The sequence below is a fragment of the Canis lupus genome, chromosome 1, assembly GCF_003254725.2.
Source record: "Canis lupus dingo isolate Sandy chromosome 1, ASM325472v2, whole genome shotgun sequence".
In the NCBI taxonomy this organism is placed as follows: Eukaryota; Metazoa; Chordata; class Mammalia; order Carnivora; family Canidae; genus Canis; species Canis lupus.
Window position 1 is genome coordinate 13729125 of NC_064243.1, and position 20466 is coordinate 13749590.

Sequence of the window (20466 nt, forward strand, 5' to 3'; positions counted from 1 at the left end):
CCCTGCCCCTCCAGAGCTCCTGGCAGCTAATTGTTTGGAGTGACCCCCATTTCTTCCCAGATCCAAATCCTCTCATCTTTCAAGGTCCAATCCAAGGTTCGGCCATGTTTCTCCTCATCTAGAGAATATTCTTCTCCTTCCCTCAGAGCTGTCTCTTGCCTCCTCAGCACTTCTTGGCATCCCTCTTATCATTAGCTTTCTCTCTCTGGGGCACTTTATTGGGCTATGTATAAAGCCCTGAGTGCCCACCACAGCACAGATCCTTTCTGCAGAGGCTGACCAGCTCTTCACACCAGGGGCCAGGCACTGTGTCTTGTGGGCCTCCAAGCGCATCCATAGCCCATGTTGGATTAAGGCCCCTGGCAAGGGACTTGCTCATAGGTAAACAGTACAGCCAGTAAGGTGATCTGACACGAGGACTCTGCCCATCTGGGGCCTTGGTTTTTGCTAGCAACTGTTTGGACCAATCAGACTCTTCCTGGGAGTCATTACTGTTTTTAACGTTGTCATATAGCTTATCTGTGCTTTCCCTTGGGCTGAGGTCGTTTTTATTCCTTCAGTAGATCATAAAGTCCTGGGGGAGGGGGGTACAGAGTCTTACCGAATTCTTCTTTACTCGCCCTCTGTACTGGGGCTCTTGGCGTTCAGGAAATGTTGAGCAGGTGAATATGACGCACATTGGCCTGATGCCTTCAGCCAAGGAATAGACTCCTCTCGTGGCTTCTTGTCAGGTTCTGCAGCCAACTGTGCAAGAGAGAGGAGGATCAGAAAGGTCTCTCGGCATTGCTGAGCAGTGTGAATTGGGCCACTGAGCAGGGGAGTGGAGGCAGCAGCAGCAGCTGGCCAAGGATGTGGTTGGAGGGATAAACACAGAAGATGCCTGTGGGCTACCCAGGCCAGAGAGGTCTGAGGCTTGGGGTCTGGGAGATGGGGACAAAGCAGTCCTAAAACAATGAAGACAGAGCCAGAGACATGAAAAGTGACAGTAGCAAGTCTGCAGAGAGGGACAGACACGCAGAGATACCAAATGATGTTCATCCGATCCGGAACAGGTCTGCTGGTGGTAGTCAATGTGAACTCCTGCTTCCTTCCCCGGCTGGGGTGGGGGTGGGGTGGGGGTGGGGGGTGGGGGACGGATCCTCAGCAGCAGGGGTTGCATTTTGTTCACCTGGCTATGCTCGGGGTCCAGCAGGACCTGCATGCAGCCAGGCACGCAGTAGGCTCCCCGTCATGGTTTTTAACCTGAGCTGAATTGATAAGAGGATTTCACAGCCCATCTTGACAATATATCCAGAGACCTACCAAGGTTTTGATCGCCTTGAACATTATGAGATTCTCTCCCTTAAATCTGACTGTGCTTTCTTGACACAACTTAAATCCATTTCCTCTCCAGTGGCTTAAAATGCATGGGATGGTTTTTCAGCCATTCGGAAAAGAAGGAATGCTGTGTATAAAGCCTGGATTCAATAAAGCCAGATTAAAAAAAAAAAAAAAACCCAGCTCTTAGCATCTTCAACTACAGACACTGGTCTGGGCAGGGCTTTTTGCTTTATTGAATCCAGCTGAATAGCTTGACTACATTAATAATGGGGCTGCATTTCCAACCACTGCCTCCCAGTCTTTTCCCCTAAAAGCCTTATGGTACTTAAGCAACTGCTAATACATGAATAATTGCTGGTGGCATCATTTCCTGCCATGATTTGACCACCAGGATGAGGTTTTTCTTCTTGTACCTAATCTGGAGTTCTCAAGCCTGCCATGTGTGGCCTTGCAAGATCATATTTAAGACACAGTAAACAAATCCAACTGCAGCTATGAGTTGGGCCGTATTGAGTTTCTGTGTTGAGAAATTACGGATTTGGGAAGACTCTATTGGGTGTATAAGTAATATTGGTCTGAAGGGGGATCCTACCTCCAGGTTTTCCAGGGATTTGAACTTGGTATTTCCACAGAGCTTGGGTAGCCCCATTTTGTAGGGTCCCAGGATGGACTGGTGGAGTGGCCTCCCCGCACTTCAAAGAAGATACTGTCTATTTAGCTCCCATTGTGCCATACTTCTTTTTGAAGTTTCCATGGTAGAGGACATCTAATCATTACTTCTCTTTACATGGGCCTTGAGTGATGGTGGCTTTTAGTACACGTAAGTGCAACAAGGTATCCGTGTAGAGGACAGGCTGCTGAAGCACAGAGCAGGAGCAGGAATGCAGCCTCCAGGAGCACACCCACGTGGCCTGTGTTCGAATCCAGCTTGGCCACTTTTTACCTATTAGTTACCTACTCTGCCTCTGTCTCTTCCGTGAGCAAAGTGAGGATGAGAACACTACCGACTTCCTTGGGTCCAAATGAAGTTCAGGTGAATTGATGTTTGTTAAATGCCTAAATCGATGCTTGTACATGGAGCCACATAAAGGCCTCTTACTGCCTGTATTTGTCATTTTGTTGAGGAGTCAATGCATTTATTCCCCTCCACACAGCCTCCGACTAGGATGAGCAGGAAAGCCTGCCTTTCAGCTGGCATGCAGCCACATTTAACAGAGGGCTAAAAATTAGGCAGACCTTACCTAGTACTTTTTTTGGCAAAAATAAGATAATATTCTCTCTTTTAATCTGGAAGCTCGACTTGCCCAGTGCTGCGGGCTAGGCACTGTGGGGATATGCAGAGTAGAGTTCCTCCCTCCCCTCCTCAGAAAGCTTGCCATCAAACTGAGGATGCGGGACTATTAGATAACCAGTAGCAAAATAGAACCGGGGGAGCGGGCATAATGAAGTATCGCAGGAGTGGAGGAGCCGTGCGTGGTAAGATAGCAGGCAAAGGAGTTTTTAGATTTGGTTTAATAGAAAAAAGGAAGTGAGAAGGAGGTAGGAAACACTATCTAGAGTGCTGGGCAGCTGTGTCACCCGACGTCCTTCCTGCCACAGTCATGTCCCTGAGCTGGGCCTTGCACCTTCTCCAGTGATAGGAGAATAAAGACAAGCTGGAGAAATAAAAGCCTGTTAATATATGGGAGTTATCAAGTCAGACCACAGCAGACCCCAGGAATATTTTTCTGTTTTAGAAGTGAAGATACAGTGGTTTGTGTGCATGCATGTGCTTGTGTGTGTGTGTGTGTGTGTGTGTGTGTGTAGGGGGGAGAAAGAGAGAGAGAGCAAGACCAAGCGAGCTCTACGTCTTTAGGTCTAAAATCTACAAGGACAGAAAGAACCAGACCTCAGAGTAATTTTTGTTTATGTGGATCTTCATCGTATTAGATTTTTATGGGCTTTTCTCAGAGCTTCTTGAGAGTCTGCGAATACAAAATAAGTTTATTGGGTCGTTCGCCTGCCTCTTTCCTCCTCGGGACCTTTTATTTTGTCTCGCTGGATGCTGGGCCTTGTTTCCGCTGCAGGGCCCATCCCGGGCCTGAGTAAGGAGCAAGCAGCACCCAGCAGCTCATCTGTATCATATCGCTCAGCCCCTGCGAAGCGAAGGGGAATAAACAGCACGTGGGAGGGGGGAAATCTGTGTTCTAAGAACTGCTTTGGTTTACACATCTATAGATACACTTAACCAGTGCTGTGGGTCACATGTACCGGCTGGTGAAACTGAGCATGACTCACTTTTAAATTACTCATAGAGCAAGAAATATGTTTCTAAAAGCCAGTGCCGTTGGCTTACACACGGAGCCGGGGGAGTGAGCCTCATAAAGCACTCGGGCCTCCTGTGACAGCTGGCGTGCACGCTGCATCTGGTGGGAAGAAGGGGTGCCGGGCCCGAGGCTCTTTGCCATAATGTTATATTTGGAGAATCTCCATCAGTGGAAACCCCTGTCTGGGGGCGGGGCGGGGGGGGGCAGTAGGTGCTTAGGGTAGATTTTCAAGTTAGCCAGTATTTCTTTGTAATTGGCACCAGAACTCTTGATAAAGGCCTTCAGTGACTCCGTCCCACGGTGGGGACCAAACCAAGTGAGCCTGGAGTATGTACAAGTATGTCCCTTCAACAAGAGGTCAGGTAGGGAGAGGCCAAGGAGAGAAAGGTCTAACAGCGATCATGAAGTATGAAGACTTCATCTGAGTCTTGAAAGGTTTAGTTTGTTGTGAAAAGGAAGGAATTCCAGGCCAAGCAAGATGGAAAAACCATCTTAGCAGAAAGAAGTAGAAGGGACAAAGATTGCACCCCCAGTTTTTCTGTTGGGAGTCTAAATTTTTTTGACATAAAAATATGTATAGACAAGACAAGAGAACAATCACCAAGGGAGCCCAAGGCACCGCTTGCTAAATTGGTCCAAAGGAGGGATTTCACCAAATGCAAATGAACAAAGAACAATACATGTGACTCAAAATATCCGTTATGCTTTTAGGCGAGAGGGTGTGAGGCAGGGAGGTGACCTTTGAAAGGTTTTAAAGTTGTAAACTTTTGCAACCACATTGTTTTGATTGCTGGGGGATTTAAGAAAGGATTACCTCAGGGTACCATTTTGGAAAAGTGATTAAAAAAAAAACTACTTCCTGCATAATATTTTAGGATGTTTTTTATTCTGTTTTTGCTTTGAAGACCTACACCTGAACGTCCATGAAGTAGCTCGGCCTCCCGTGAGACACGAACACCCAGAGGAGTAGAGGTTCCTGGCTCCTGCTCCATCTGGTTCCACTCCTGGCCCCTCTGCCAGAAGTTCGGTTCACTGGAGCAAGGGTGCCCCCCACTCCCACCCCAAAGGAAGTACACCGAGCCTTGGTTTTGCTCCCGGTCCAGCCCCTCCCCGCTTGGACAGGCCAGCAGAGCAACGCCATGTCAAAGCACTGTCCCTTACCCTGGGCCAGACATTCCCTGCTGGTCTCCGAAATTTGGGAAACAGGAAATGTTAAGAAAATTTCTAATTTGCCTGGTCATGTGAACTCCCCTTATGATGTTGCAACAGAATTTTGGAAAGGAGTGCTGTGCTCTGAGCCGTGCTTGCACCCTCCTAATCAGAGAGCATTTGCTCCTTTGAGACTCTGGTAGATTTGACTACTCAGCCTCAACTTCCCTCTTTCTAAACATGTAAACCCCGATGCCTAAAGAACAAAACCAGAAAAACCCATGCAATGTGTTACATGATCAAGCGCCGGCCAGGTTGCCGAGAGGGGCCTGTGTGCCTGTCCCTGAAAAGCCCCTTGGCATTTAATAAAAGCACCCTTCCCTGCAAACGTGTCTGTGCAGGCTCACACGCTGTCCTCAGAACCTTCACTACCTGTGTTTGTAGCAGATGATTGATGATTAGCCTTTCTTCCCACACATTTGGCTTTGATAATCTCCACGCAAAAACATTCAGATGCAAATAATTTAAAAACAAAGTGGCTTCAAGGGATCTTTCTGGGAGGATGGAAATGATCCATATCTTGATAGGGGAGTGGGTTCTGGGGGTATATGCTTTTGTCAAAATTCATCAGACGGTACTCAGAAAACATGTTCATTTTGCTGAATGTAAATTATACCTTGATGGGAATTTTTAAACTAATAAAGTGGCTTGAGTTTAGAAAAAATAAAAAGCGGGTGTGATGTAAATGATCCCATCAGGGTCCACCAGCAGAAACTAAAAAATGCATCTATGTGGACTGTCCCCATCATGTGGGCGATCTTTGCAAGGTGAGCACATTCAGCCCGGCTTATAGACACCACAGCTGGCTTGTGCATGCGTCTGTGTTTTCATATGTGGGTTGTTTTTTTTTTATCTTTATGTCCATTTTTGTTTGGTTCATTTCCCTATTCAATTGGATTTTGTCGTCTGTTTCCCAAATATGATTCCCCCACGGTACCTAATATCCCAGGCCTTCAAGAAGTGAATGCCCAATAAATGTCCACTCGCCCCCTGAGGTGGAGTGCTCTCCCTCCCCCTGGAACGTTCTACTGAAATTAGCCAGTGTGTGTTGGCCCTAAATGCCTCTGTAAAACTGGAAATCGAAAGGAGAAATATCCACACTTGTGCTGGTTTTAAGAAAATTGCCAGTTCCCTCTGCTTCTAAAAACATCCACTTCGGAACTTACTTTGGAAAAACTGCTTTTGCCCAACAAGAAGAAGAAAACTTGTACTCCCTGAATAGGGATATGTATTTTAAAGCAAGAAAACAGTTAATGATTATGTCTGAACGTGGGCGAGTGGGAGCAAAGGTACCCTTGCCTTTCCTCTTCTTCATGGCAAATCAGAGCAGGTGCGGAAATTCCCACAAATTATACTGTGTCAGTTTACAGGTTTGTATACAGAGTTTCGTGTTTGTTTGTTTTTTTTTTTTTTTTTTCTGAAAGTTGTTCTTTTGTCATCATCTCATCTTGAAACTAGAGAGGAAGGGAATGGAAGGGCAAATTGCTAATATCAGAGGCTTCTGGAAATTCCCCTTTTATGGTACATGAGTCTTTCTTAAGAACAGTTCTCTTTCAGTTGTATTTTTGTGAGTTTGGTGAAAATCACTCTGCCCGGCCCTGCCTCTGGTTTACTTAAGCATGATCCCAGCTCTCTGCAGAGCCATTGGGCTGCCTGGACGTGGCCGAGAGATGGACACCTGATTGGCACTGCTTGAGGGTCAAGGGCCCCATATAGGTGCTCTGTTTTAAAGTAGATCAGCTGAGCATGCATTTCTATTCACATGACTCGAAATAATTAACTTATCTGGGATCTTTTATAAACCGATGCATCTCACATGACTTAATGACTCACCGCTGCCTGTATGGTGGGCAAACGGGCAGCCGTATAAATATTCTATTGGCATTTTGTGTCAATGTGCTTGATCAGCTCCGATTATAGCCTGGCTTAATCAGAGCCGACTGAGCTATTTTCAAGTCAGTGCAACGCCAGCTTATTGGAAAGCAAAATGCTTTTTCCCCCAAATAGCTTCAGAGGATGCCTTATTGAAGATGGTTGTAGGCCTGGCCTTCTGGTGCGGGGACAGGCTCACGTCGGAGGTGCCCACAGGCGGACAGGGCCAGCGTGGGGCCAGCGTGGGGCCAGCAGGCGTAAGGGGTCCTTGGAGGAAGGGCAGTCTTGCTGCTCCCAGGACTGGCTGGCAGTCTGCCCGGGGGCGCTTGGAGGGCCCAGCACAGACTGATGCTTGGAATGTGGGGAACAGCGTGTGACAACCAGTCCCCAAGGTTGGACTTCGAGGGACTATGCTAATTAGCAGAGCCCCTGCTAGGGTCAGGTCATTGGGTGGCCAGGTAAACAGTATCGGGTTATTTCTGCACTGACAGACGGAAGCTGCGTGCTAAGGCCTTCACTGCAGACTTGCTCTTGGCAGTTACTTATTAATTACACCTCAAGGCACCGCTAGGTTAGACAAGAAAAATACTCCTCCAGCAGCTCTCTCTCTGACTTCCTCTCCACTGCTCCAGCGTGGGAAACTGGGGAGACCTCCTACCTGGGAGCTCTGAGGACAGCCAGCCTCCCAGGCCACTGGAACGCACAGCCTGTTGCCTCCTCCCAGGAACCCTAGGTACGAGGCCAGGTGAGTTTAGACCCAGTGGAAGCTTTTCTTGTGAAACGTCTTGCCTTTTGAGTTTCTTTTTCCTGCTACACTGAGCCCTCTATATGTTTGTTTTCTTTCTAATTTTGGCTTTAAAAATAAAAGAAAAGAATGTTTGGGTACAGGGTAAAAGTTTTGTCATATCCAGACTGGAAACTCCCTCGTCACCCTGAAACCGGACAGGTGCCTATTTGTTTCTCTGTCAATAAACAGTGTGTGCTTCGCCCAGAAGTCAACTGCTGGTAGCCACAGTGGACACGGGTCTGTGTCAGTGTTTGAGAAGGACCGAATGGCCCCGACTTAGGAGCAAAGCCTGCCTCACCCCTTCTTTTTTTGATCTTCTGATAGAGACCACATAGTGTTCTCTTCACGGTATTTTGATGGCATATGGTGTATAAACACAGGTGTGACCTTTACACCATGCACAGAGTTACAATATAATAAGTGAGAGAAGATAAAACCAGCTGGAGTTGAAGATTCAAGCTGAAAACAGCTAATATGAATTTCCCCTGAAAAACAATGTCACAGAGCCTGGCATAGGTGTCTTCGAGGGGACTCTGTTCAGTTGCCCCTTGCGTGGTTTTACAAATCAGCCCCAGGCAAAGGCTTTCCAAGAAATAAGCCCGATCTCGAGGTACAGACCTACTTGGTGACACACTCTGAGGATACCATCTGGGACTGCCCTCCTGGTGACCGTGTTCCCTCCTGCCCCAGCTGGATGGGAGGGGAGTGTTGGGAACTTTGTTTCGAATGAGGCAGTGATGTGTCTGCTCCTGGCTTCTCTGCTGGCTGGCACTTCACTTCTTTGGGACCCCCGTTTCCTCACTTCGAAAATAAAGGGCTTGGAACCATTCCTGCAGCTTCTTACATTCTGGATTTTCTGGATGGAGGCTCACCCTGGAAGCCTAACACCATTTGGGTACTTAATTCCTGAGGGGGAAATAAAAGGCAGAACCACAATGAACTTAATTATTTGTGCAAAGTCTTTCTTATTTGACTCCAGCACTTGCCATCTAAATTTGAAGGTGGGTGGCCCCAGATTCCTGTTCACATAGGTGGCTGCTGTGGCTTTTCCTTGCTGAGCAGCCAGCTCAGGGGAGAGGAGGCGGAGGAGAAAGTGAAGAGCAGAGTGTCGGATGTTTGCTCCTCCACCCAGAGCTGCCCCTGGGCAAACACTTTCACCTGAACCTCTGGTTGTCCAGGAAGTCAGGACTCTGGGCGCAGAGCCCCTTCGGGGTTATGAAATGCACCGGTTTACAATTCATGCGCAGAGCAAGAGAGGGGCCCTCAGATCAGAACGTGGGCCTCTGTAGGGATCCTCTGTCTCTGTCTCTCTGCGAATGTCAAGCGGACGGGCAGGTGGACATGCGGCATTCTTGCGGTGCTCAGGTGAGGGTGAGGGGGGACGTGAGCTAGCATTTGGGGCGGGCCTCCCAATACTCTAAAGTGGGGCTCCTCAACCTGGATGAGTGTGCCTTCCAGGGAATAGTCGGCAAAGCTGGAGATGGTTTTGGCTGTTCCAGCCAGGCAGGGGTTTTTATTTGAATTTAGTGGGTAGAGGCCACAGATGTTGCTAAACATCCTACGATGCCCTCCCCCAAGAATTATGTAGCCCCAAATGTCAACTGATCTAAGTGCTAAAGCTGGCCATATTTTCTAAGTTGAAAGCACTGGGTTGGGGCGAATGGGAAAAGCTATTTGCAATTTCTGCTCCCGAGGGACAATCCAAGGCCACTCTGCTGCTGGACACGGGACTTCGTGTTAACCATAGCTCCCTCCCCTCGCTTCTCTGGCCCTCCCTGCCTTCTGCCCTCTCAGCTTTTCTTTGGCTTTTTTCTTTTCCTTTCTTTCTCTCTTTTTTTTTTTTCTGTTTGCTTCTTCACAAGCTTCACGAATATTAACTGGGCATTCAGGAATAAAATGGTTTCTGGCCTTGAGAAATGCCCTCAGGCAAGACGGTGAGAACAGAAGTCCCAAGAATGCTAAGTGCAGCCTACCTGGGTCACAGCAGTGGCCCCTCGGGGGGTCCTGGGAAACTGAGGGTGAGCCTCGGCCCTGCAAAGAGAGTGAGGGGAGGGGTCAGAGGAGGGGGTGTGACCAACGCTCCAGGAAAGAAAGGAGGAGACGCCCGCAGGCCTCCCCGCAGTGGGTGCTTTGTCTCACCCCCCCCCACCCACCTGCTTGTCCCCCTCTCTCTCCTCTCGGCCCCTGTCCTGCTCTTCCCTCTACACACTAACAGGGGGCAGCAGAGAGCAGCCGAAGAGCCTATAGCAATAAGCCCCAGCTGGGAACCGTCCTGTCACCTGGACTCCAGAGCGCCCCTCGGGTTCCATCCCGACAGGTTGATGCCCTGACCCCTCCTCCAGCAGCCACCCTCCGCCAGGGAGAGCGCCCCCACCCAGCACCCGCACCTCCCGCGCCACCCTGGCCGCCGATCCTGTCCGGTCTGGTGACTCATCTGATGTTTCTGACTTGCTGTGTGGTTTCTCAACCTTCCGAGCGAGGCTGTTTTGCCTCGTCCAGCTGACTGTCCGTCCCTTGAGGCGAGAGCTGTGCTGCGAGCCCTGCTGTCTGCCCCAGGCCCCGGGCCAGCGTTGTGTCCCGAGTCAGTGTTCAGGGCCACGATCGATGGGGGGGGGGGGGGGGGTCCTGCCATCTGCTCCTGCCTGCTGTGTCCCCTCGGACGCGCCCTCGCCCCAGCCTCGCCGCCAGTGCCATCACCCCCTCGTCCTTATAGCTGAAGGACTCAGGCTCTAAGGCGTTAGACACCTGGGCCAGGATCTTAGAGCTATGAAATAGGAGGCTGGGAAATGCAGCGCGACATTCGAGACCCTGCCGCACCCCCAGTCGCGTCCTGTCCCACCCAGGCCCGGCGACTCCCGTGTAACCCATAGTAAGTCCGCCTTCCTTGAGCACCACACAGTCTTTATAGATCGTGTGCTCCTTAACTCGTTTTAATTTTGATTCATCTTTTTATTCCCTCGGCTGACACACAGCTTCCAGCAGGGCCCGCCAGGACAGAGCCGAGGGACGCCTAGCAGCGGCCAGCAGTGAGCAGGGACGGGAGTCAGGGGGAGGTGATGGGGCTCGGGCAAGAAGGGCTTCACGGAGGAGGTGCTGTGTGAGCAGAGTGTCGAGAGGCACGAGGATGTGGTGTGAGCCGGGGTCAGCTGGAGATGTGTGGTTTCGGCTGATGCTACCAGCGGTTCCGTGGAGTTTAAGGCTTGAGCCGGGTGTGACCAGAGGTGTGGGATGGGGCCACTTCAATCTGAGGGTCGTGGGGAGTCGCTCAGGGCATTTGAGAGAGAGAGAGGACTCGATCGTTTGTGGTTTAGAGGGAAGCCTGGTGTTGACAGATGAAGAACGATGCAGCCGAGGAAAGGGACCCGGCCTAGACGACTGGAGAGAGGAACCATCCTTTGAGCAGAGAAGGCGGTGACAGGTGTGGGTGGGGTGGAAAGAGGGAGAAGTTGGGACTCACTTCTGGGCTTCCCACTAGGTTGTAGGCTGCCCAGGGGCTGACAGGGTTTGAGAGGCAGGTTTGGGGAAGGCTTAAGGAGTCCCCTTAATGAGTGCATTGGTCTGAGATATCTGATGTATATATGTGGATACATTTGCTTCTAGATTAGGGTTCGGTTGCATTTGCTCATCGGGCAGCCGTCGGCCGAAAGGGCCGGTAGCAAAGTTGTAGCTGAAATCATGGAAGAGAATGATGTCTCTACTGCATGGGGGTGGCTGGTCCCCTGAGTCCATCTCTCAGAGAATAGTACTGCGTTATCTGTGTCCCTAAGGAATGACCTATGGTTGCAGGGTTCAGGTATGTGATGAATAAATTATTTTCTTCCTCTCTGTGCCATTGAGAATTACGAATATCCCCAGCTTCCATACTCAGGCTGCCCCTTTTCCAGGCTGCAGCTGATTTTTAAACATTATTGTCCTGTGGAAGGCTCCTCTCTTCTTGTCTGTCTTCCTCTGGATCTGCCATTGGCTCTTCAAAGTATCCAGCTCTGCAATGGAGCATTCCAGGCGGGGGCCTCATGGCTGAGTACAGTCAGACGTCCTTTCCGCCACTGCTGAGGACCAGGCTGGCCTTCTGCACTGAGCTCTGGAGGCAGTAGCTTGACTGACTCCAGAACTCTTCTCCAGAGCTTGTCACTGCCTGCTCGAAGCCATCAGGTCTAGTTTGAAATTTTTTTAAGGAACACCTTGACTAATGATGTTAGAAAATCAGATCCTAAAATCAAAAACAAGCCCTGCAAAGAGAAATTTACCAGTTTCGGACTTTGGATGTTGCTGTTTTCATGTGTGTTATTTCCTACCCCCTCCTTATAAAGAGAGTCCCTAGAAAAGGGACCTCGAGATCTCTGACAGTTAAAGGGAAAGACAAGAGAGAAATGGAAGGGAATTGCAATTACTAGATGCTGGGTGCTTCACAGAGATCACTCACTTAATCCTGATGATGTCTCTAGAAATTTCCACATTTTATGAATTAAGAAATGGAGACTTGGAGAAGTGGAAGTCTAGCTCTCACGTGAGCTAGACTTAAGTATTCCGGGAAGGAAAAAAGAACAGGGAACTCCTCCAACTCATTGACATAGCTAGTAATGTGCAGAGTCCAGGTTTGAACCCAGAACTGCCTTATTCTAACACTTGTGCTCCTTCACTCCATCAAGCTTCATCCTAGAGGGGTGGAAGGAGGAGGCGCAGAATCAGAGGCCGAGGGAGGTTGTTTCTCTGGGAGGGAGAGCTGAAATTGTATGAATATACTAGCCTCTAACATTTCCTGCTGAAGGAGCCATTATCCAATAGGTAGAAAATACCAGAATTGAAGACCCAGTGAGGCATTCTCACCTGACCAGTGTACCATAATGCGTACTCTACAATTTCCCCAAACCCAAGTAATTATGTGTTCTGGTAAGAAAGGAATCTCTAGCAGGTGGTGAGGACTGGCACGAGACTTTTTTACTTTTATGCCCCCTGGGAATACTTTTCACTTTACTGTTTAGTAGTAAGAACATTTAGGGGCAGCACTCTGCAGATAGGTGGGTTGGCTAGTTTGACAAAAGCCCTGTGCACAAATTTAAGAGTAGATTTCATCATCACGACCCCTTCGGACCTCAGCCCAAAAGCAAAATCTCAGGCATGTGGATGAATTTGGGGGGCAGGTTCTTACCAGTTGATGACAAAATCTTTAATTTTAGAATCTCTTGGAAGAGATCTGTTTTGAAAATTTCGAGCACCTAGAATTGGGTACACACGGAGTGTTGTTGCCAAGTGGTGGCTCTGCTTAGCGAATAAATGACCACATCAAAACACCAGGCTCAGTATGGTGTGCTCCGTTTCTGGTCCCATAACAGTTACATCAGTTTGGTGTCAAATGCATGTTTCTAAAGAAGCCGAACATTGTTTTTTCTTAGTTAGATAAACAAACTCCTTGATGTCTATTTATAACTATTTGCTAGTGAGTCTCGTGTAAGCTGTACCAAGCGGTTGGAACATGAACGAGATGTTTTGCAGGTTGGCCGTTGAATAAAGGCTGTTTTGATCAGGGTCTCGGTATCTGCTACCCAAGCCCCTACTTGCAGTTCTGAGTTAGTATTTTTCAGAATGTCATCCAGAGCTGTCCTGCCAGCTGCTGTAGATTATATACGTAGAGAGCTGCTGCAGGTTGGCTCCTTCCTGTGAAGGAGCCTGGCCTTGAGAATTAGCCAACAGGCCCATTTAACTCTGTTTCCTAGCTCATTTATCCAAGGGCTCAGGGCACCACTGAAAACCTTCATATAACAGAAAGCCAGTGTTTGGGGGGCATTTGGTTTCAACTTGCTTGTGTTTGAACATTTATATTTATAATAGTGCTAATCTCTAAGGGACTCAAATCACATTAAGAGCTTTATCTAAGGCTGCCAAGGAAATTAGCATGTATCCACATGACTGGGAATGATGAGAAATTGGGTTGGGCCTACAGAAATTTAATAAGCTCCGACTTTCATTTCAATTATCTTTTCCATGAGATTTTGTTTTTAAACCCACGCAGTCAGGCCTGAGGACACACTTCCCCCTCCGCCTCCGGCTCAAGCTGTCACCCTCACCCCAGCCCCTCACCGCTGTGGCCACCTCGCCTGGATGAACTGGCCTGCTTCGTCTCATCCTTCTCTGAACCCCCACGGCCCATGTCTCCACGCCACTTAGGTGATTCCTTGCTTGTATTGCTCCCTCCTGGCTTCTCACAGATTCGTCTTCTGACCAGAGGGAGAAGAATATTTGTGATTTTCTCTTGAGTTCACCCCAGAGTTTAGGTCATGCTAGTCACATAACAGCACCCAGTATATAATGTGGGATGGACGGTTAGTCAGTCAGGGGGTGGACTGGTGGGTGGGAGGTACACGGGCAATAGGGGAAAGTACTTAAGGTCACAACAGACACTGTCAGCGTGGGGAAGGGAATTTTGGGGGGAAATCTAAACAGATTAAAATTTGATCGATCTATCAGGCTAATTTATAGAAAAAGCACAAGAAGGGGGAAATTTCCATTGAGCCATTGGAGAGATGAAAGAGAAGCAGGGAATGCCCCTGACTGCATTACAGAAGGGGAAACCAAGATGACTTACCAAGTAATTTGTTGAAGCTAAAATGAGAGCTCAGTGTAGTCAAGACGAAAAGAGGCTGGCCCATTGGCCTTCTCGGTGGAGACATGACTTGGTACTCTTTGAAGAACATTGCCTGTCAAACTAGAAGAATGTGGCTGGAGTCACCCAGTGGAGGTTGGAGAGTCACTCCCCACTGTCCCAACCAGGAGAACTCCTTCCCAAGCATCAGATTTTATGTTGCAGTCCGACATCCCTAGAACTGTTACTGCCAGAAGTTCTGCACCACAACTTAGCTAAGCTTTAGTGTTTCTTTTAGGGTTTTTTTTAGGCGCCCCTACATAAATTTACTTCTTTATCCCCACATGGAGCCTGCTAGTTTATCAGACTGAAACAGCTCACTAAAGGCCAAGCAGAGTCTGGTTTTAGAATTTATTCCAGGCTTTTGGGTACAGACAAGGCTCAGTAATGATAGTTTCACAGCCTAAGGGAAATGTAACTTGAGAGAAGAACGATAGGCATGAAGACAAATGTGAAGACAAAGGATAAGGGCAAATTAAGAGAGCTAAGGGAAGGGGAAAAAAGAGTAGATATACATAGTAATAAGAGAAGAAAAATCATTACAATGCCCAGTGGACAAAAAAGTGATTTTTCTGCTTTTTCTTTGGACCCTACTGCACCCACCACTGTGGCTAGAAGGTGAGAGCAGCTGGGGCTTTCTGTGGAACCCACTCTTGAAGTGGCGTTGCTGAAGGGAGAAAAGAGGAGTGTAGCAATCTTTCTAATAGATATCTGGAGTTTTGTTTGTTTGTTTCATTTTCAGGCTGACTAAAGCAAAGTGGGGAAAAATCGTATTTGGACAAAGGAAACTTCTCTCTCTAAATCTAAAAGACTCATGTCAAGAGAACCCTTCTTGGAGGGAGCCGTATAGTTAAGCATTGTGCTTGATGCCAAACAAAAACTAGATAAAGGGTTGGAAATCGATATTATTAATGGCATCTCCTCTCTTCCTCTCTGCTAAAGCCTCTGCCAGGCCACCGTAATAACAGTGGAAAGGAAAATTGGAGATTCCATCAAGAAGAGGCTTTTAAAGGAAAGCTGCGTTATTGCATTATAATTTGGACTCTCTCTCTCTCTCTCTCTGTGAATGCATGAATGGTTCCAGGTTTTTTTAAATATGGGTTGAAGGTGGGCAGAATTAAATCTCACTGGGCTAGAATAGCAACCTAGGCAGGAATAAATCAAAGCCCTCTATTACCAACCAACATTTATGATAGAAAATAGTTTGCTTTTTTTTTCCTCATCATTTAAACTGTTTCAAAGAGACAGAGATGTTGACTGTGAGCAAATCCCTGCTGTATTCAAGCTTATGACATCTTGGCTCTGTGCAAGCCCATTTTGCTGGGAGTCATTACTCTGTTTAGGGAGGCTGCGTGATAGAGCAGAGAGGCAAGGTATTTTAGGTCACAATTATGGGTTTGAGATCCGGTTCCACTATTGATGAACTGTGTGCCCTTGGAAAAATTACATATTCTTGATTATCTGTAAAATGGGAGCGACAACAGCCATAGTTTACCTGTGGGTTGTCATGAAGCTCACAGTAGTTGGTAGAAACGGAAGCACTTATCAACGATAGCACTCCCTGTGAATATTTGTTTTCATTCATAGTAAGTACCTTTATAATAATGGGAAAGAGAAGGCTATTGTTTCATTTTCAATGTGTGTTCCCTTTTTATTTAATAACCCTTTCCGTGCCCTACCATGTTCTAGCCGGCAAACCAGAGACCAAGAGGACCCATTGTCACTATTACATTGCATTAGTGTGAAGCTTACTCCTTATCCAGCACCTGATAACTTTTGGCCTTTAAAAATAAGGATAAAAGTCCCAGAGCCAGAAAGATTAAGGATTAAATTAAATTTTAAAATAACAAATCTTTTCATATATTCTCTTCTCATTTATATGGTGCTGGTAATTTTTAAAATTAGATTGTCCTCAGGGCATTTTGTACTAAAAATGATGAAGTTCCTTGTCCCTTCTAATTGCGTTTCTTTTGATTTTCTTTTATTATGACTTGCATATCACTGACACTTTTTTCCTGGAATGTTAAAAGTATACATCATCCAACTAAAAGGAAAAAATACTGTCTTAATAAAAATGGAAAAGAGAGAGTGGATAGTCCTCTCTTTGGTTCCAAACAAGGCAAAGTCTTCATTCCTCATTCTTTGTACATGCCAGGGTTGATGTCATGGATCCAAACCAGTTTTGAGTTATCTGGAATGAAAAAAAAAAAGAAAGAAAGAAAAATAAAAAGGCACTCCAACAATCTTCCAAAGCTTGAAAAACAAATTTTCCACAGTCTGATAACCCAAAAATGACTGAATGGGTTTTCTCTGTAATTAATAGGGGGTAGGAGCCTGGAGGGCCGTGGGGGAAAAGATTTAAAAATGGAAAGTTTCAGTTCAAAGGGGGTGCTTTGGGAGATTCAAGAAAGCTGGAGGGGCTGAAAAGGAATAACATGGTTATCCTGAGTAACATGGTTTTGTTGTCGGAGGAACTCAGGCCTAAAAACCATAAAGTTCCTTTGGTCGATGTGTTAACTTACTACAAATGAGTATTATTTATGAGTGAGAAAGAGGTGCTTATTAATTCTTCATAAAATCATCTCTGCAGTTATTTAACTATGGCTCTCATTCTATTTGAACCATAGTCTTACAGAGCTGTCTTGTGGATTCCTAAGCCGGAATAGATCGTTGGGACTTTTAGGAACCATGCCTGGAATTCTCATTTCGGTGCCTTGATGGTTTGGGAAGTTGTTTCTTCTGATGTCTAGAATATCAGGTACTTCCCTAACTTCTCTCTCTTGTTAGACCAATTACTTCTAGGTTTCCTCTTATGAAACCAGCTCTTGGACTCAGGCTTCTGTTTGCACCTGGAATAGATGGCGTGGCAACTCTAGTGGTCTCTCTGTGTCCGTCAGTCTCCCAGTTACATAACCCTTTCCATCCCCACTGCTTCTGACGCAGATACAGAACAGAGTCCCCATAATCTACAAGTTAATGTAAACTTAGATCCTGAGAGAGCCTTCAGAGGACATGTGAGGCCTTCTCTTCTTGTCACTAATGAGGCTCTTGAAACTTGGAGAGGTGACTCACTTGACAGCAAAGAGGGAACCTGGGCCAGTTATGGACACTCGGGCCCCATAGCTTGCCCACTGCGTGGATTGTGATGTGACCATGGATAGCATGATGAGCTTCTGAAGCAGCGCACAGCTCTGCTCAGACTTTTGCCTTTGAAAGCGTGTCTTCCATCGTCATACACTCAGACTTGGAATTCTTACTTTCTTATCAAAAGGTCTTATAGACTTGATGGCAATAAGGTTTTATTTTTTTATTGAGATATAATCGACATATAACTTTGTATTAGTTTCAGATGTACAACAATGACTCAATATTAGTATATGTTGTGAAATGATCACCACAATAAGTCTCTGAGCATCCATCATCACACATAGTACTTTCAGTGTTTTCCTTGTGAACAGAACTTTTAAAACCTACTGCCTTAGCAACCTTCAAAAATGCGGTACAGTGTTATTAACTATAGTCACCACACTGTGCACTACATCCCTAGGACTTAAGTCTTTTATGTCTGGAAGTTTGAACAAAAGATCTTATAGACATGATGGCAACGAAATTATAATTTTTTAAAACCTGAAATTACCCTTAATAAACCATCTTTCCAAGTGATGTACCAAGTTAGTGAAACTTAGCCATTTGAATCTGTAACCCATTCATCATAAACTTATGCCCAGAGTCCGGCATCTTTCAAAACCCTCAAGGCGTGTGTGAAATAATCTTTTCTTTTTCTTTTCTTTTATTTTTTTTTATTTTTTTGCAGTTTTTCAAGTTGTTTTAGTAGGCTAGGATTACCTCAAAAGGCATTTATCTTTTTTTAAAAAAAAAAGATTTATTTATTTATTTCAGAGAGAAAGAGAGAACAGGCTGGCATAGGGGGAGGGGCGGAGGCAGAGAATCTCTAGCAGATTCCCCATCGCAGGGCTCAACCTCACGACCCTGAGATCATGACCTGAGCCAAAGTCAAGAGTCAGATGCTTAACCGACTGAGCCACCCGGGTGCCCCTACCTCAAAAGCCATTTAAATGATGTTTCAGGTTTACACAGAAAGGAGAAGCATATACAGTTGTAAGACTTAAGAATTTCAAGAATTTGGCAGAGGTAAAAACTCAGAAAAAGCAGCATTTGGACATTTGTGTTCTCTTCAGTCCACCACACACACACACACACACACACACACACACACACACCCGTCCCATCACTACCCAGCCAGCATTTAAACCCTCAGGGATTAACGGAGACTGTGGAGCAAGCACCTGGCTCAGACTCCAGCCAGGGTCACAGGCCCGGTGTCCGGTCAGGCGGCCACAAGGACACCCTGCACGACCTCGTCCCCTTCCTTGCAGGTTTCACTCTGGCCCAGGTTCTCCCATCGTGTCCGTGACCAGGGTCCCCTCACCAGGATGAGAGCCGGGAGGGCCCCCCACACCTATGACCTAACCCTTCCCGTGGCCGCAGGTGCCTTGCGTGTTCATTTAGCATGCAGTCCTCTTCGGTCTGAGAGGGTGGGGAACTACTAGCAGAAAACACAGAGCAGGCCTGTCCCAGAAAGGGGCAGAGACCAGGGACAAAAAAAAAAAAAAAAAAGAAAACAGAGCCAAGGAATGAACTTTAGCAAGACAAGGAGAGAACAGGGGAGCAAACAGAAGTCAAAGAGAATGGAGAACCACAGGGTATATCAGGGGAAGGGGATCTGGGGTGTAAGAGGAGCAAACAGTCTGTGTGACAGGGGAGTCGAGCTCAGTTGTGAGGTGGCGGAGGCCTGGCTCGGCCCGCCTTCTCTGCACCTCAAGCCACCCAGCAGGATGGAAGGTGCCCCTTCCATCGGTCAAGATCGAGCTGAGCTCAGAGCCCCTCGTACAGGAGTGACAGACCCAAGGGTTTGACCTTCGCACTCCATCCTTAATTTGGGGTGTTAGAGACGTCGCCCTGAACATCTTTTTTGTCTTACGACTCCTGACGTCTTAAAGAAAGGCTTTCTGGCTCGCTTGGCCTGACTGCAGCAGTCACAAACTCGCCCCACACGCTGGCCTTCCAGAAACAAACCGAACCAAACATTAAAAGATTAAACACCCAGTGAGCAGATGGGTTCTTGTAAAATGCTCTGTGGGCAGGTTCCTAGGAATTTAAAGGTCTCTGGCTTTGTTAAATTAGGAAAAATTTCCAAATTTAAGTCAGCAGAGCAAGCTGTTACAGTCATGAGATGAGTCGGTGATGCCTGGTGGGAGAAGGAGCAGCCTGGCTGGCCGGTGGCCTGCTGAGCGGGGTCAGGGCTGGGGGGAGGGGGGGCTGCCCTCACCCCTCCCTGTGCCCGTGGTGGGGGAGCCGCTGCCTGCTGGGGACCGGATCGCTTTTAATTCAGCTGGAACCCTCGGAAGGCCTGAAACCCACTCACCACCTCGGAGGCTCTCGGGCCACCTATTTTAATATTCTAAATAGGCCGCACGTTGGATTTGTTTTTGTGACTCCAGGAATTTGGCCTCCTTCACATTCCAGAATTCCCTGTGAAGCAGCCCGGTAAATAGGAGGGCTTTTCCTGAACCCTGTGGAAGGAATTCCTCCTTAGGGAATCATGTCTCTATCTTCACGGCATTTTTAAATACTCTTGAGGTGGCGCGCGTGCATGGAACAGGCCCCCAGGGCCAAACCGCAGACTGGGGAATGAGATGCCCCCCACGTTCCCGTGGGATCCAGCTCTGCAGAGCGCCGGGGGCCGGTCCTTGAGACCCGTGCTCTCTCCCTAATCACGGGGCTGCCCTCTGCCCATGCAGCCCTGCTCACTCTGGCTCGCCCGGGCCGCACACACAGGTCCACCCTGGGACCTGCCACAGGGTGCCCACCAGCTCCCACCTCGAGTCCATGCCCCGAGATGCCATCCCTCCCTCGCCTCCCTCCCGCAGACTCCTTCGACTCAGCTCCTGTCCCCTCCAGCTCATCTAGAGACTCCCCACGCACTGGTTGAGCTCTCCCTGGCACTCCTCAGGACTCGCTGCTTACCCTCCCATGCTCACTGCGTGTCTCTGCGAGGCTTGGTCTTGTACTTCTTTACTGTGTCCCCCAGGAGAAGCAAAGTGGGGTTGAAAAAGCACATGCCTGGGGGTGGCGGGGGCCCTGATTCAAACTGCAGCTTTGCCACCATGAGCTGTGGGACCTTGGGCAAGCTGCGTAACCTCTCTGGCCCCTGGTCTCTTCTGTCTAATGTCATTTAGAAGAGCCACCTCATGGGGCTTGGCACCACAGATAGTTCTCTGTCCTCATCCCAGAAGGAGACACTAAATGAA

At 47.7% G+C, this 20466-nt stretch overlaps 1 protein-coding gene and 1 long non-coding RNA gene across 3 annotated transcripts in view; both read left to right on the forward strand.

The window, feature by feature from the left end:
* BCL2 (BCL2 apoptosis regulator) overlaps nucleotides 1-20466 on the forward strand; it is a 169943-nt gene that overhangs the window by 132300 nt on the left and 17177 nt on the right. The window contains exon 3 of one of the 2 annotated variants that reach the window (XM_025422100.3): nucleotides 4532-5502. The exons of the other annotated variant lie outside the window; for it this stretch is intronic. Coding sequence (XP_025277885.3) covers nucleotides 4532-4543 — 12 coding nt within the window. The 3' untranslated portion in view covers nucleotides 4544-5502. Of the gene's footprint in view, nucleotides 1-4531; nucleotides 5503-20466 lie in introns of those variants that run through there. 2 annotated transcript variants of the gene reach the window in all.
* Nucleotides 6629-17201, forward strand: LOC112644029 (uncharacterized). Its single transcript, XR_003126083.3, has 4 exons — nucleotides 6629-7452; nucleotides 7684-8859; nucleotides 13505-13659; nucleotides 14877-17201. It is a non-coding gene; the product is annotated as an uncharacterized LOC112644029 (long non-coding RNA).